The sequence below is a fragment of the Schistocerca gregaria genome, chromosome 3 (assembly GCF_023897955.1).
Source record: "Schistocerca gregaria isolate iqSchGreg1 chromosome 3, iqSchGreg1.2, whole genome shotgun sequence".
Taxonomy (NCBI): domain Eukaryota; kingdom Metazoa; phylum Arthropoda; class Insecta; order Orthoptera; family Acrididae; genus Schistocerca; species Schistocerca gregaria.
The window spans coordinates 767562407-767579255 of record NC_064922.1 but is presented as its reverse complement, the minus strand read 5'-3'; the positions used below and the strand labels follow the sequence as shown (position 1 = coordinate 767579255).

General features: G+C 42.8%; 1 protein-coding gene across 4 annotated transcripts in view; it reads right to left on the bottom strand.

The window, feature by feature from the left end:
* The window catches only part of LOC126354015 (ATP-dependent translocase ABCB1-like), a 243714-nt gene that overhangs the window by 43450 nt on the left and 183415 nt on the right, over window positions 1-16849 (bottom strand). For all 4 annotated transcript variants that reach the window (XM_050003336.1, XM_050003337.1, XM_050003334.1 and 1 more), the window contains 2 exons: window positions 11670-11774; window positions 5907-6068 (listed from right to left, as the gene is read on the bottom strand). In XM_050003336.1, coding sequence (XP_049859293.1) covers window positions 5907-6068; window positions 11670-11774 — 267 coding nt within the window. The remainder of the gene's footprint in view (window positions 1-5906; window positions 6069-11669; window positions 11775-16849) is intronic.

The following is a 16849-nucleotide window of genomic DNA, read 5'->3' as shown; positions in this document are numbered from 1 at the left end:
AAAGAGAGTATTCCAGTCAACATTGTCAAAAGCTTTCTGTAAGTCTACAAATGCTAGAAACGTAGGTTTGCCTTTCCTTAACCTTTCTTCTAAGATACGTCGTAAGGTCAGTATTGCCTCACATGTTCCAAGATTTCTACGGAATCCAAACTGGTCTTCCCCGAGGTCGGCTTCTACTAGTTTTTCCATTCGTCTGTAAAGAATTCGAGTTCGTATTTTGCAGCTGTGGCTTATTAAACTGATTGTTCGGTAATTTTCACATCTGTCAACACCTGCTTTCTTTGGGATTGGAATTATTATATTCTTCTTGAAGTGTGAGGGTATTTCGCCTGTTTCATACATCTTGCTCACCAGATGGTACAGTTTTGTCAGGACTGGCTCTCCCAAGGCCGTCAGTAGTTCCAATGGAATGTTGTCTACTCCGGGGGCCTTGTTTACACTCAGGTCTTTCAGTGCTCTGTCAAACTCTTCACGCAGTATCGTGTCTCCCATTTCATCTTCATCTACATCCTCTTCCATTTCCATAATATTGTCCTGAAGTACATCACCCTTGTATAGACCCTCTATATACTCCTTCCACCTTTCTGCTTTCCCTTCTTTGCTTACAACTGGGTTTCCATCTGAGCTCTTGATATTCATACAAGTGGTTCTCTTTTTTCCAAAGGTGTCTTTAATTTTCCTGTAGGCAGTATCTATCTTACCCCTAGTGAGATAAGCCTCTACATCCTTACATTTGTCCTCTAGCCATCCCTGCTTAGCCATTTTGCACTTCCTATCGATCTCATTTTTCAGACGTTTGTATTCCTTTTTGCCTGCTTCATTTACTGCAATTTTATATTTTCTCCTTTCATCAATTAAATTCAATATTTCTTCCGTTACCCAAAGATTTCTACTAGCCCTCGTCTTTTTACATATTTGATCCTCTGCTGCTTTTACTGCTTCATCCCTCAAAGCTACCCATTCTTCTTCTACTGTATATCTTTCCCCCATTTCTGTCAATTGAACAGACCTGTTTAAATAAATAAAAAAAATAAAAATACATTCCAATCTCCATCTTGACTAACAAGTTTTATCCTCTAATGACATGAAGGTCATTCCCTGATATCTTCACATAGACATCTATTCAGTCTAGTTAATGTTTTCTACACAGGGCATGCGGTTAGTACGGATATACTGGGCAGTTGTGCACACTGAAAAAATTCAGAGTGAGTAAAATTCCCCCACTGGATTTGATGGGATACATACTGAAGTGACAAAAGTCACGGATAGGGTGAAGACATATACAGATGGCGATAGTATCGCGTACACAAGGTAATCGTATAAAATTGGCGGAGCTGTCATTTGTATTCAGGGGATTCCTGTGAAAAGACATACAATCGTCCTTACTTATATTGTCTGTATATGTAAGTGTAAAACCTATAGCTTAAACCTGAAGAATGTTTTCCCATAGGAATTAACAGACTTTAAACGCGGAATGGTAGTTAGAGATCGACGCACGGCACACTCAGTGGCGGAAATCGGTAGAGAATTCAGTATTCCGAGATCAACAGCGTCAAGAGTGAGCCAATAATACCAAATTTGAGGCGTTGCGTCTCACGTCTGACAACGCACTCACTTAATGACCGAAAACAGCGGCTTTCGCATAGAGTTGTCGGTGCTAACAGACAAGCAACACTGCGTCAAATAACGGCAGAAATCAATGTGGGACGTACGACGGAAGTATCCGTTAGGACTGTGCGACGAAATATGGCGTGAATGGGCTATGGCTGCAGACGACAGACATCAGTGCCTTTGTTAACAGTAGGCCACCGCCTGAAGCGCCTCTCCTGGGCTCGAGATCATATAAATTGGACCCTACGCAACTGACCTGATCAGATGAGTCCCGATGTCTGTTGGTAAGAGCTGATGGTAGGGCACGAATGTAACGCAGATCCACGTTGTTAACAAGGTGCTGAGCAAGCTGATGGTGGCTGAATAATGGCATGGGCTGTGATTACATGAAATGGACTGGATTCTTTAGTCCAAATGAAGCGATCATTGGCTGGAAATGGTTAGGTTCGGCTACTTAAAGACCATTTTCAGCCATTTAAGGACTTCATGGCATCAGGGTAAAATTGGTTGCGATTGGTTTGAAGAACATTTTGAACATTTAGAGGGAATGAGTTGGTCACCCAGATCGCCCGACGAGAATCCCATCGAATTTTAATGGGACATAGTCGAAAGGTGCATAAAATCCCTCACGGGCAATACTTCCGCTACAGAAGCGGCGTGGCGTAATATTTCTGCAGGGGACTTCCAACGGCTTGTTAAGTCCATGGCACGTCAAGATGCGCACTATGTCGGGCAAAAAGATGTCCGACACGATATTAGGAGGTATTCAATTACTTTTGTCATTTAATTGTGTATACATTTCAGCACATGAGAGCTAGAGCTACGTTGCACGCCTTTACAATAAGAAACCGCTTTAAAATTGCTTAAACAGTACAGCAGGAGATGTGTTGTGGCAGGCTGAAAACATTAGGAAAACAAGAACTTATTTAATGTGTTGTTAATGTTATTCACTTGTACCATTGTAATGTCTCTTGCAGCGGTCTCTCCGCGATATTTTCAGAAATTTTTATAATTTATATAACTCAGTACATATCTCGAAACATTTTTTCATGTGTTACGGATTTCTAGACTTTAATATACGATGATTATGAATGCAAAGTAGTTTCAAGACCTGTTATTTCTTGGAGCGTTCATTTACTCTATGGAATAGCTTCTCTGCTATCTATGTTTTCTCTTATGAAAGGAATGATTCAGATCTTGCTGATTAGACGTAAAACAACGAAGATGTATATGTATGTATTGTTGAGTTAGTCGCCATTTTGAAGAGATTCTGTATAAGAAGGAATTTAATACATGAACTAAACTAAAGTAAGTGTGTCCGCGCATTATTTAACGGATTATTATTGACAGTGACTGCTTACTACGCTGTGTTGCACGGGATCAGTGGGGAACGTCTGATTTACACTGGACGAACCTGCCGTTTTGTATGCTCAAGATATCCAGTTTATTACTTTCAATAAATAGGCTAACACGGACTTACCAGCAGATCTCCGGTCTTCCCCATGTGATCACCGAATGTTAATAATTATTACAAATGTTTTCAGGAGATCAGAATGAGATTTTCACTCTGCAGCGGAGTGTGCGCTGATATGAAACTTCCTGGCAGATTAAAACTGTGTGCCCGACCGAGACTCGAACTCGGGACCTTTGCCTTTCGCGGGCAAGTGCTCTACCATCTGAGCTACAGAAGCACGACTCACGCTCGCTACTCACAGCTTTACTTCTGCCAGTACCCCGTCTCCTACCTTCCAAACTTTACAGAAGCTCTTCTGCGAACCAGTCTTTAACTGTTTGTGGCTCAGTTGGCTTCCCCCATGAGCAGTTCCCAAATCTCTAGTTTTTTCGAACTTCGAATTACTAAGGCGCGGAAAGACGACCTCTCCGTATTTCTTTGACGCGTCGATATTCGCGAAGGAAAGCAGCACTACTGCTGTTGTTTTGATAAAAATAGTTTATCGAATAAGGCCCTGCTCACCTTCCCCAGACCCATGCTGACTATCAGCAATTGTAATTCACAACTGCTGCTTATGTTTCAGCAATACGTCACCGTATCAATACCGGCACTTAACGGCAAGTCGTGACACTACCACTACTAACAACGCCAGTCCTGCTGCGCGATGTCTGAACGTGAATACTATAAAGTTTGGGATTTATACGGTAAACTGTTTTTCGTCTACACTGACTCAGGTAACAATAGTTTGATTATAACCACCACGTTCAATCTTCAAGCGAGAGGACACACAAATTCGAGCCACAGAACGTCGATGAAACACCTCATACTTCAGCGTAGAGAAGCGTTGACGTGGAGGCGATACTAGTTTACGTTATTTTCGTGAAAGTTGTAGAATGAAAAGTGGTCAGTATTTCAGCACTTCGTTTTTCATAATGGTTCTTTACTGGTGATTAATTACGAAAAATGGAAGAGAGCGTATACAAGCTGTGATGGTACGTCACATAAATGGACATTTGGAGAAAGGGAAAGGAAATTTTTGTTATGAGAAGTGTAAATTATAAATTATTTCAAGACTGTGTACGTGCGCTCGATGTATAACAAATAGTAAAGAACGTAAGTTGTTATTATCAAAACACAAATATCGATGTAATTAACAAAACACAGTTTTTTAGTATAATCTCTGTGTAACATAGGCCATGAAGATCTGAGACAATGCTTTGATTGAACTATCTCTCTTGTTTTGTTTCGTCCAGCGGTAGGCCGCCATTGTAGTGCTATCTGATAATTAACGTAAATTTTATCTGTATTTTTGAAAAATAAAATAGAAATTGTTATTGGAAAATGTGTATTATTGACTTAGTTGTCACCTCTCATGATCGTAACGATTAATTATAATTAACAAAGATTTCATAGAACTTCATAGTGCAGGGAGCTCAGCTCCACCGGCAGGATTTAGTCGGCCATTACGCTGACTGTATTATTTAGTGAAAATTTCATGTTATAATATTAAATGTAAATGCGAGAGACTTCTCAATTTTGATCTTTCATTAATTTCAGAGTTACAGACAGTAGTGATAGATTTCATTTGCCAAAATTCACAGCACTGAATGAGTTCAGTATTTTTCATTTTGGCCGCCTAACGGCAGACGAGATTCTCTCTAGTTTTGCCTTGCAAATAATGAACAAAAAATATTGAAAATCATTACATTCCGCAATTTCTCAGTTAATCTTTATGTGATTTGGTACATAAATAACCAGTAGCCCCTGAGACCGGTATTAATAATTACAATTTGCGTAAGAATACGCATATTTTCCTTTCCAAATAGCAACGCTCACGCAAACTATTTATTAGAAGGCGGTGAGTCGCGCGTTGTGTTTAAAAAATATTATATCGTACGTACTTCGTGGCAGCCGATTTGCGTAAGAGTGTTATGGCGATATAAGTTAATTAAAAGTCTCATGCTAGCCCACAGTATTTAAAGCCATCCCCAACCAAAATCATAATGCATATAATTATAAAAATAAAAATATGTGATTATCTCGTGATGAAGTGCACCCAGGCATAAACACACACACATATACACTTATACCGTGGCAAAGCCTTCCAGAAGTTTTAGCTCTTTAAGCACGAGATCCACCATAGGACGGACTGATAGACACGTGTTTCCACTACGAAACTGTTAAAGTTTTCAAGTTGTTGAATATTGTGGGCATAAAATTATGCACTGCAGCCCAGCCAGTCACAGCTTCAATTCCTCTTTCTTCTTTTAGTTCTTCGTTTTCTGACGATACGCCTCTATTAAAATGACCAATTTTAGTCACACACACACACACACACACACACACACACACACACACACACACACACACACACAGAGAGAGAGAGAGAGAGAGAGAGAGAGAGAGAGAGAGAGAGAGAGAGAGAGAGAGACAGAGAGACAGAAGAGAGAGTGGGGGGGGAGGGGGAGGGAGGGAGGAACAGAATCGTGCTACAGTTGTTTGAGGAGAACGATAGTGAAGTCACTGTGTCCACTATGACATGGCCACCGAATTCGCCTCATCTAAGCCCGATGGAACACATCTGGGACGCTTTCGGGTGCCAACTCTTGGTCCACAGACCAACGGGACGTGATTTTTCGGGAATCGAGTGAGCTGTCCATAGACATCTGGTGCCACGCCATTTGGCTATCGACTTTGTTAAACTGTTAACAACATTACTTGTATTACTTGTATTATGCTGTACTATTAATTATTGTAATATTTCATCTTAGTGCTTATCATTTCCAGTCTGCTGTCCTATACTTATGATACAGAACTTGATAATTACTAAGAGTTCACTCACCCCCTGGACGCTGGCGGCGTCGCCGGAGAGCCTGGCGCAGAGCGCTCCCGTGCTGTTGTTCTTGTCGTCGAACCAGGCCACCTCCTGCCGCAGCATCGCCGCAAACGCCATCTTCCGCAAGCGTGATGTCAGTCTCTCCCCGGCGATACCGTACATGTATATCTGAAACCAGTCGGGCACACATTCACACTGATATGCAGAAGTACTGGCGTACCGCGTATGATCACCAGATCCAGCACGAGTCTCCTGTGTCAAATTTCAAATGTCTTCGCAGTTTCTTATGAAGTTCAGATAGTGTCTTGTTGTTTGGATGGGAAGATTAGTTTTAAAGACTCCATTGGTATCTTTCGAGACGAGGAGCTGTCACTGGTATTAGCATATCCTAGGCAGCACTCTCATTTGTTATAATTTTGTTTATTACGAAGATAGAGTGTGCCTCAGAACTGATACTTCAGTCATCTGAGTGGTGTCGTTGTCAAGTCACCATACACTCTCATAACTTCAGCATAGATCTACACTGCTTGCTATTAAAGCTGAGGAACATATTGAATAGCAAAAAAACAAAATTTACTCTTTGTACAAATACAGTGTAGTGGAAAGTAGAAAGAATACCCCCTCCTCCCCTCTCATGAACCATGGACCTTGCCATTGGTGGGGAGGCTTGCGTGCCTCAGCGATACAGATAGCCGTACCGTAGGTGCAACCACAACGGAGGCGTATTTGATGAGAGGTCAGACAAACGTATGGTTCCTGAAGAGGGGCAGCAGCCTTTCAGTAGTTACAGGGGCAACAGTCTAGATGATTGACAGATCTGGTCTTGTAACACTAACCAAAACGGCCTTGCTGTGCTGGTACTGCGAACAGCTGAAAGCAAGGGGAAACTACAGCCGTAATTTTTCCCGAGGGCATGCAGCCTTACTGTATGGTTAAAGGATGATGGCGTCCTTTTGGGTAACATATTGTCGTAAGTAAAATAGTCCTCCATTCGGATCTCCGGGCGGGGACTACTCAGGAGGCCGTCGTTATCAGGAGAAAGAAAACTGGCGTTCTACGGGTCGGAGTGTGGAATGTCAGCTCCCTTAATCGGGCAGTTCGGTTAGAAAATTTAAAAAGGGAAATGGATCGGTTAAAGTTAGATATAGTGGGAATTAGTGAATTTCGGTGGCAGGAGGAAAGAGACTTCTGGTCAGGTGAATACAAGGTTATAAATACAAAATCAAATAGGGGTAATGCTGGAGTAGGTTTAATAATGAATAAAAAAATAGGAGTGCGGGTAAGCTACTACAATCAGAATAGTGAACGCATTATTGTGGCCAAGATAGATACGACGCCCTCGCCTACTACAGTAGTACTAGTTCATATGCCAACTAGCTCCGCAGATGACGAAGAGATTGATGAAATGTATGATGAGATAAAAGAAATTATTCAGATAGTGAAGGGTGATGAAAATTTAATAGTAATGGGTGACTGGAATTCGGCAGTAGGAAAAGGGAGAGAAGGAAACGTAGTAGGTGAATATGGATTTGGGGCTAAGAAATGGAAGAGGAAGCCACCTGGTAGAATTTTGCACAGAGCACAACTTAATCATAGCTGATACTTGGTCTAAGAATCATGAAAGAAGGTTGTATACATGGAAGAAGCCTGGAGATACTAAAAGGTATCAGATTGATTATATACTGGTAAGACAGAGATTTAGGAACCAGGTTTTAAATTGTAAGACATTTCCAGGGGCAGATGTGGACTCTGACCACAATCTATTGGTTATGACCTGTAGATTAAAACTGAAGAAACTGCAAAAAGGAGGGAACTTAAGGAGATGGGACCTGGATAAACTGAAAGAACCTGAGGTTGTACATAGTTTCAGGGAGAGCATAAGGGAACAATTGACAGGAATGGGGAAAAGAAGTACAGTAGAAGAAGAATGGGCAGCTTTGAGGGATGAAATAGTGAAGGCAGTAGAGGATCAAGTAGGTAAAAAGACGAGGGCTAGTAGAAATCCTTAGGTAACAGAAGAGATACTGAATTTAATTGATTAAAATAGAAAACATAAAAACGCAGTAAATGAAGCAGGCAGAAAGGGATACAAACGTCTCAAAAATGAGATCGACAGGAAGTGCAAAATGGCTAAGCAGGGATGGCTAGAGGATAAATGTAAGGATGTAGAGGCATATCTCACTAGAGTTAAGATAGATACTGCCTACAGGAAAATTAAAGAGACCTTTGGAGAGAAGAGAACCACGTGTATGAATATCAAGAGCTCAGATGGAAACAAAAGAAAAATTCGGGGGGTATTAAATATCCATGGAGAAGAAATAAAAACTTGAGGTTCGACGATGACATTGTATTTCTGTCACAGTCAGCAAAGGACTTGGAACAGCAGTTGAACGGAATGGACAGTGTCTTGAAGGGAAGATATGAGATGAATACCAACAAAATCAGAACGAGGACAATCGAATGTAGTCGAATTAAGTCGGGTGATGCTGAGGGAATTAGATTAGGAAATGAGACACTTAAAGTAGCAAATGAGTTTTGCTATTTGGGGTGCAAAATAACTGATAATGGTCGAAGGAGAGAGGCTATAAAATATAGATTGGCAATGGCAAGGAAAGCGCTTCTGGAGAAGAGAAATTTGTTAACATCGAGTATAGATTTAAGTGTCAGGTAGTCGTTTCTGAAAGTATTTGTATGGAGTGTAGCCATGTATGGAAGTGAAACATGGACGATAAATAGTTTGGACAAGAAGAGAATAGAAGCTTTCGAAATGTGGTGCTACAGAAGAATGCTGAAGATTAGATGGGTAGATCACATAACTAATGAGGAAGTATTGAATAGGATTGGGGAGAAGAGAAGTTTGTGGCCCAACTTGACCAGAAGGAGGGACCGGTTGGAAGGACATGTTCTGAGGCATCAAGGTATCACCAATTTAGTATTGGAGGGCAGCATGGAGGGTAAAAATCGTAGAGAGAGATCAAGAGATGAATACAGTAAGCACATTTAGAAGGATGTAGGTTACTGGGAGACGAAGAACCTTGCACAGGATAGAGTAGCATGGAGCGCTGCAGCAAACCAGTCTCTGGACTGAGGGCCACATCATCATCATCAACAACAACTACAGAAAGGATACATTATTAAATTTTCGACAATTCTGGAAGCTGAATTAATGAAATAAAATTCGTACCAAGCTCAGGACATTAACCCAGCTCTCTTGCTTTTTAGGCAGATGTGCTAACCATTACACAACCACAGCCATTATGATTACCACAACAGCACGGTCTACCCTAGTCCAATGCCGTCCCTAACACAGATTACTATTGACAATGCGATAGTGGTGTGTTAGTAAGCACACCTATTTAGTAAGCTGAAGACCTGGGTTCAAACCCAAGCTGTAGTACAAATTTTAATTCAGTACTTCAGCTTCTATCCTTTCGAGGATAAAGCTGAGACGCTTATGTCTCCAGGAAAATGAATTTCATGAGATTATCAGATTGTTGGTGATGTTGGATTGTACAGGTTCAAATGGCGCTGACCACTATGGGACTTAACATCGGAGGTCATCAGTCCCCTAGAACTTAGAACTACTTAAACCTAACTAACCTAAGGACATCACAAATATCCATTCCCGAGGCAGGATTCGAACCTGCGACCGTAGCAGTCGCGCGGTTCCGGACTGAAGCGTCCAGAACCGCTAGGGCACCGCGGCCGGCGGTTGTACAGGATGCGGCGTACGGTAGATGGTGCTGCTACCTCTGGGAGCAACAGTGGCACTAACCTGACTGGACACCGAGTTAAACTAAGACGAGATGTCAGATAACAGAAGGTCATTCAGTTCTGTTTCCACTCTATGCTTGAGATCATCAGTCATAGTCGCTAGCAAGTGGTGACGCGCCAGTCTCTCGCAAACCTTGACTTGATCTTTGCAATAGGAGAGATGTTTGGAGAACGTGCTGGTCAGAGCAACAGTCTGACACCTTCTGTAGGTGATGGCAGCTCACGCAACAAGCAGTACTCGACCATCTTTTTGAAAAAAAGAAAGTCACGGGGACCTTGAGATGGAGAACAGCCATCAGTCATAAAACCTCAGAAATGTAGTACCTGTAGTTTAAGTTAACGGGCAGAACCAAAGGTGATCCTGTTACACCTCATACCCAGGAGCTTGGGAGGGGGGGGGGGGGGGGTATGATGATGGCGAATGCAAACTCGTAAAGTCCGTTCACTTCGAAGCCTTCACGTATGTATGCATAAACAGAACTCATCTGAAAACAGGACGTGCTGCCACTTCTGTGTCCAGCATTGTCGTTAGCGGTCCCACTGCTGGCGCGCCTCTCTCTGCTGAAGCGTCAAGGGAAGCCACCACAGTGGTCACTGTAGTAACAGTCCGTGGCGCTCCAGATGTCGCTGTACGGTCCTTGTGGATAACTGTCTTGTTTCAGAGTACATAACGTGGCTGTACAATCTTGTAGAGCCAAGCCAAGTGAATAATGTTTCTATCCTCTCGAGCGCTAGTCGTGTGGGATCGTTGAAACCTTGCGTGTCGTTCAATATGTCCCAGGCACGAATATTTCCTATCAACAAGAGCTACAATATTGCCAAACGGTAAGTTGCATAGGCCACGATTCTGCCACTATCGAATTTCGCCATGTGCTGGTAGATGTTCCTCCATAATACAGAGGACATAACACGATATCCTCACAAACAAACAGGCAATTTCTGAATGAGGAACCTGCTGCGTCTCGGGCTTGGATGTGTGTGATGTCCTTAGGTTAGTTAGGTATAAGGAGTTCTAAGTTCTAGGGGACTGATGCCCTCAGATGTTAAGTTCCATAGTGTTCAGAGGCATTTGAACCTGCGGCATTGTCTTTCCTTATATATACAATGGAGACGGCGTGTCCCTGTCTACTTTTTGCAGTTGCGCTGGAATGCTAATCGTCTGCATATCCAAGCACGTCAGTTTATACCTTTGTTGCATGCTATCTTCATGGTGCTGCAGTTTTAATGGTCATCATTGTATTTTGACAAACGTTGCTTACACCACAGTGAAATAAAGATTCTGACGGATCGGCAAATAAGAGCATGCAAGGTGCCCCAGGAGGAATGGTCGGTGTTCATCGGTAAGAGAGGAACGAACGATCGAAGCAAAAAAGTCTAATGAACATGGACTCTAAAACGCATACCTTATGGGCTACGAGCAATTCTTTATCTTCGATACTGTGAAACTAATCTCTTATTGTCCCATCTCTTATGTTGTTCCGTATTTTGGGAGGAGCTAGAATGGACCAAAACAAGAAAAAAACAGTCCAGTAAACATGGGAACTGAAGTGCATACCTTTAGAGCAACGAGCTCTTGTTCAGTAGAAGAGATGTGTTTCACAGTGGCGAAGATGAGCAGTTGCACACAGCTCTGAAGGTATGCAGTGTTAGGTCCATGTTTACTGGACAATATTTTCTTGTTTTGGTCAGTACTTCTCAATAGCGGAAATCTAAGAGCTTGTAGTAGAAGAGATTTTTTTTCACAGTATAGAAGATGAAGAAGTGTTCAGGGTTTTAAAGGTATCCTTTTTACAGTCCATGACCCGTGCTGTCTTATCCCTGGGTAATGACCAATCCTCCTGGGACCTCCTGTGTTGTAACAGTAGCCGTTTTTTGCAGCGAATCTCACCTTTAATAATGTATAATGTCCTAGGGCTAACTCAGAAACTACATGATGCGCCTTTCTTCTTCTTCTTTTTTTTTTCACTTCAGTTGGCAGCACCTCAGGAAACATACCTGTAAGAAAGAGGCGATGGCAAGAACGACGCCGATGACGACGAATAGTATGCTGTACCAGTTGGTCTGACTGCGGACTTCATCCGGATCTGGGAGCGAAAGAACCTAGAAAAAAAAAACACACAAAAAAATGTTAACGAGAAAAAATATTTCCTGAGATTCAAAACAATATAACGAACAGCTGTGTTATTTACGTACTATGCTTTCTTATTGCGAGTAACCTGCAGGTTTGTCGGAAGGAGAAGGAAGGCCACGGTAAACGATGAGTGAGTGCTGACGGTGGGAATTTGCTTTATCATTTCCGTCTTCCCCATAACAATGATGCTTTGAAAAGAAGTAAATGAAGTGCGCAAACAGGTCTTTCAAAATTAGTGGAGTTTTCTTCTTGGTACACAGGAGAGGAAAAAACTGTTTGATGAAATGTTGCTCAGAAATCACCTGCATAGAGTCTAAGTTGGTTATAACTATCAACATCAGCAGCAACAACAGCAATTGCTGTTTGACTTTCTCTGCTCAAAAAAAGTCTTTTTCAGACTGGTTAATGCAGTACATTAATCACATCAGTCGAAAGACTTAGGACAAAAAGAAGAAAAACCTTATTACTATCTTATTAGATAAGAAATCTGTACTTTAGTCATAATGTCTCAAAACATAGTCAGTCACTCTCAATAATAAGAGGCCTACCGTAAGGCTCAGCAGTAACTTATATTGTATCAACTCTTATCGTATGTAATCACCACGCTTCTGATTCTCAATTATTCGAACCTTTAGTGAAGTCCCCTAATTTCGAATTGTCCTTAGCCAACTGTCCTACCACAGGTTTCTGAAAGTTGATTGGCGTGTTAAGGTTATTTGTTTCGTAAAATTTGCGATTTATATTAAGTTTTATTTAATTTGTCAGTTGTGATTTTTCTTTTTATCGTATCTGGACTGAAACTTGTAGATCTTAGTTTGGCAGAACTTGGAGATCTGAGTTTGCTACAAGACATTAATAAAACTGTTATTTAGATCATATAAAGGTGCCCACAACACTCATCACAAAAACACACGCCAGTATACAGCAAAGACACGACACTAAAGCTCAACAGACAAGTTAGTACTCACTCACATATGGCAAATGAACTAAAACACCGTCTAGAAATACAGCGACAGCCATTCAATATTCGTAGAAAAATCTCCGACAAGAAAACCACCACCCTGGCCCTATAGAAGGAGATATCAAAATAGCCAGAATCAGTAAACATCGCAGAAGAGAAACATATAATAAACGACCAAACAAGCATTAGTAACGAAACGTTAGTTAAACCACTAAACTAAAACAGATAAAAGACAACTCCTCTAGTCACCTCAAAAACACTATCACACAAACCAGGAACATACCCACTCACGATCACCCACCTCAGTACCACAGTAAAATAATAGTTTGGGCTCACAGAAGTAAGGCTACACCATCTCGCCTCTCTCTCTCTCTCTCTCTCTCTCTCTCTCTCTCTCACACACACACACACACACACACACACACACACACACACACCTGATACCTCCCTCTTTCCCTGTTCCATTTGCGAATGGCGCATGGGAGGAACGATTATCGATAAGCCCCAGTATTAGCTCTACATTTTTTTAAATTTTCTCGTTGTGGTCGTTTCACGAGACGTTTACAGCAGGAAGTAATATGTTGTACGAATCTTCCCGAAAAGTGCTCTCTCATAATCACAATAGTAAACCTCTCTGAGATCTACTAAACCTGTCTTGTAACGTCTGCTACTGAAGTTTGTTGCTATCTTCTTACAGATAACTGCATGATTTGCGAAGAGCCTCAAAGGGGTTTCGGCGCATTCTGCTAGATCATTTACTTACGCCGTAAACAGTAGCTGTCGTATCACTGTACTCTGGAGTACCCGTCGAAATTGCCTTTACATCTGAGGATTTTGTTCTGTTATGAACGGCGAGTCTGCAAGGAAGTCTAGAATCCAGTCGCAACTGTGGCTCGATACTCAGCAAGCTCGTATTTTTTTGACTAAACAGCAGCGCAGTGCCGTGTCAAATGCTTTCCTGAAGTCGAGGAACACGGCATCAACCTGAGAGCCGATGTCTGCAGCGCAGGAAAAGAACGAGCTGACTTTCGCAATATGTCTCTTTGCGGAGACCATGTTGGTTTTTTATAGAGAAGATTTTCGTTCTCGAAAACTGTCGTAACACATAAGCATACAACATGCTCCATAAATCCGACTGTAATTAATTACATGGGCCTTGTAATTGTGTGCATCTGTTCTATGACTGTTCTTGAAAAGGGGATGACTTGCACTTTTTTGCCGGCGATAGGTACCCTTCGTTGATCCAGCGACCTAGGATAAACTACTGCTAGAAGGGGAGGAAGTTCTTTCCCACGATATCCTACTGGTATCTTGTCTGGTCCTGATGTCTTTTCACTACAAATCGATTGTAGTTGTTCTGATATTTCGAACGATCCATCTGTGAAATCCATAGTTCACATTGTAAAGTCGAGACATTTGGTCGATGACGTCGACGCAGCACTTGGTGTTATTGTAGTACACCACTGATTGTGGTAGCTGTTCAGGACGTCGTTCATTGGTTTAACAGTGTCATGTATTGAACTCAAATGTAGCACATTTTTGTGCTTTTTTCCCTATAACATTTTACAGTCAAATCACTTTCTTTATAAAGTATAGTTGTGCGCAAAGGTACTACAGCAGATTTTGCTGTTTGAGGATTTCGCTTCTAGTTTCCTTCAGTGTCTCTAGAATTCTTCTGCTTTTAAATTTCAAATTTCTGCAATATATTAGATGTAAAAAATACTCACATGTAATAGCTTTCACTGTGGAAACAATGGTTACATCATATTCGGTACGAGCAACGCTTGTGTGGCGCTGCTCAACTTTGCCTAGGTAAGGAAAAAGATTCACCTGGTACCTAGAATTTGCATCAACTGCAAGGTAAAACTTTATTCGAAGTTTGTCTGGTTTATTGCTCATGTATTGAATGAATTCAGTATCTGATACTGAAATCAAATATTTTAAAATTTCTTCATCAGACGAGCCACATCTCAGAACGCCATTATGAAGCAACTGGAATGGGCTGAACAGAGACTGCCCCACTTCAAATCTAAAGCTTCTTTTCTCATCGACAATGGGTCTGAAGAATGCCATAAACCAATCAGGAAAGGAAAGAACAGCAACCCCCGTTGACAGTCTGAAAGTTATTGGGCTCTGAGCACTATGGGACTTGACATCTTAGGTCATCAGTCCCCTGGAACTTAGAACTACTTAAACCTAACTAACCTAAGGATGTCATACTCATCCACGCCCGAGGCAGGATTCGAACCTGCTGCCGTAGCAGTCCCGCGGTTCCGGACTGCAGCGCCTAGAACCGCACGGCCATCGCAGCCGGCCTGAAAGTTATTATTCAAAGTTCCGTAACCGTGAAAATGTCGGATGGAGGACCTTCTAGTAAGAGTTCATTGTCCATTTTTCAGAAAGGTCCTGCAAGTTTCATACTTGTGTACCTCACAAATATTTGTTAGAAGTCGTTGTAAATGGGAATTGTAGAATAAACCATTTACAAGAAATATGTCTACTAAACCGGAGCCTTCTTAAAAATTACGGGTGTGATGCTTCTAGTGTTTTACTCTTTAAAAGTATAGTGTAAAACAAGAGAACTGTTTCTGCAAACAGACTTAAAAAAAAAGAATGTTGCTACAGGAGCGCTGACGATGATTTTAAGGGAAGCGGAAAGTGTGTGGTCTAAATAGTACTTCATTGTATGATGTACGTAAGCCGGTTGGAGCTACAAATAAAAATTTGTACCAAGGCTGGGATTCGAAACTGGATTTCCTGCTTGCCAGCAGATGAGCTACCAACTACGCCAACCTGGCACAATGATTCTGGGCTACTGCATGGACTAGCTTAGCACGCCTCCCTCAGTCCAAATTCCCATTCACGGCTCAGTCCACTTGGCGTTCTCCCTAAATTCGGAGTGGGTTTCAGAGGCCCTCCAACTGTATTGGAGGATGCATACGTAAATCATAGATATCTGAGAGTTTAAGAGATCTTTTACTGCATGGACTACCTTAGCACGCCTCCCTCCTCAGTACTAATTCCCAGTCACGGCTCAGTCCACTTGGTTTTCCCCCTAAATTAGAAGAGCGTTGCAGAAGCTTTCCAATTGTATTGGAGGCTGCACACGTATATTATACACTCCTGGAAATGGAAAAAAGAACACATTGACACCGGTGTGTCAGACCCACCATACTTGCTCCGGACACTGCGAGAGGGCTGTACAAGCAATGATCACACGCACGGCACAGCGGACACACCAGGAACCGCGGTGTTGGCCGTCGAATGGCGCTAGCTGCGCAGCATTTGTGCACCGCCGCTGTCAGTGTCAGCCTGTTTGCCGTAGCATAAGGAGCTCCATCGCAGTCTTTAACACTGGTAGCATGCCGCGACAGCGTGGATGTGAACCGTATGTACAGTTGACGGACTTTGCGCGAGGGCGTATAGTGGGCATGCGGGAGGCCGGGTGGACGTACCGCCGAATTGCTCAACACGTGGGGCGTGAGGTCTCCACAGTACATCAATGTTGTCGCCAGTGGTCGGCGGAAGGTGCACGTGCCCGTCGACCTGGGACCGGACCGCAGCGACGCACGGATGCACGCCAAGACCGTAGGATCCTACACAGTGCCGTAGGGGACCGCACCGCCACTTCCCAGCAAATTAGGGACACTGTTGCTCCTGGGGTATCGGCGAGGACCAATCGCAATCGTCTCCATGAAGCTGGGCTACGGTCCCGCACACCGTTAGGCCGTCTTCCGCTCACGCCCCAACATCGTGCAGCCCGCCTCCAGTGGTGTCGCGACAGGCGTGAATGGAGGGACGAATGGAGACGTGTCGTCTTCAGCGATGAGGGTCGCTTCTGCCTTGGTGCCAATGATGGTCGTATGCGTGTTTGGCGCCGTGCAGGTGAGCGCCACAATCAGGACTGCATACGACCGAGGCACACAGGGCCAACATCCGGCATCATGGTGTGGGGAGCGATCTCCTACACTGGCCGTACACCTCTGGTGATCGTCGAGGGAACACTGAATAGTGCACGGTACATCCAAACCGTCATCGAACCCATCGTTCTACCATTCCTAGACTGGCAAGGGAACTTGCTGT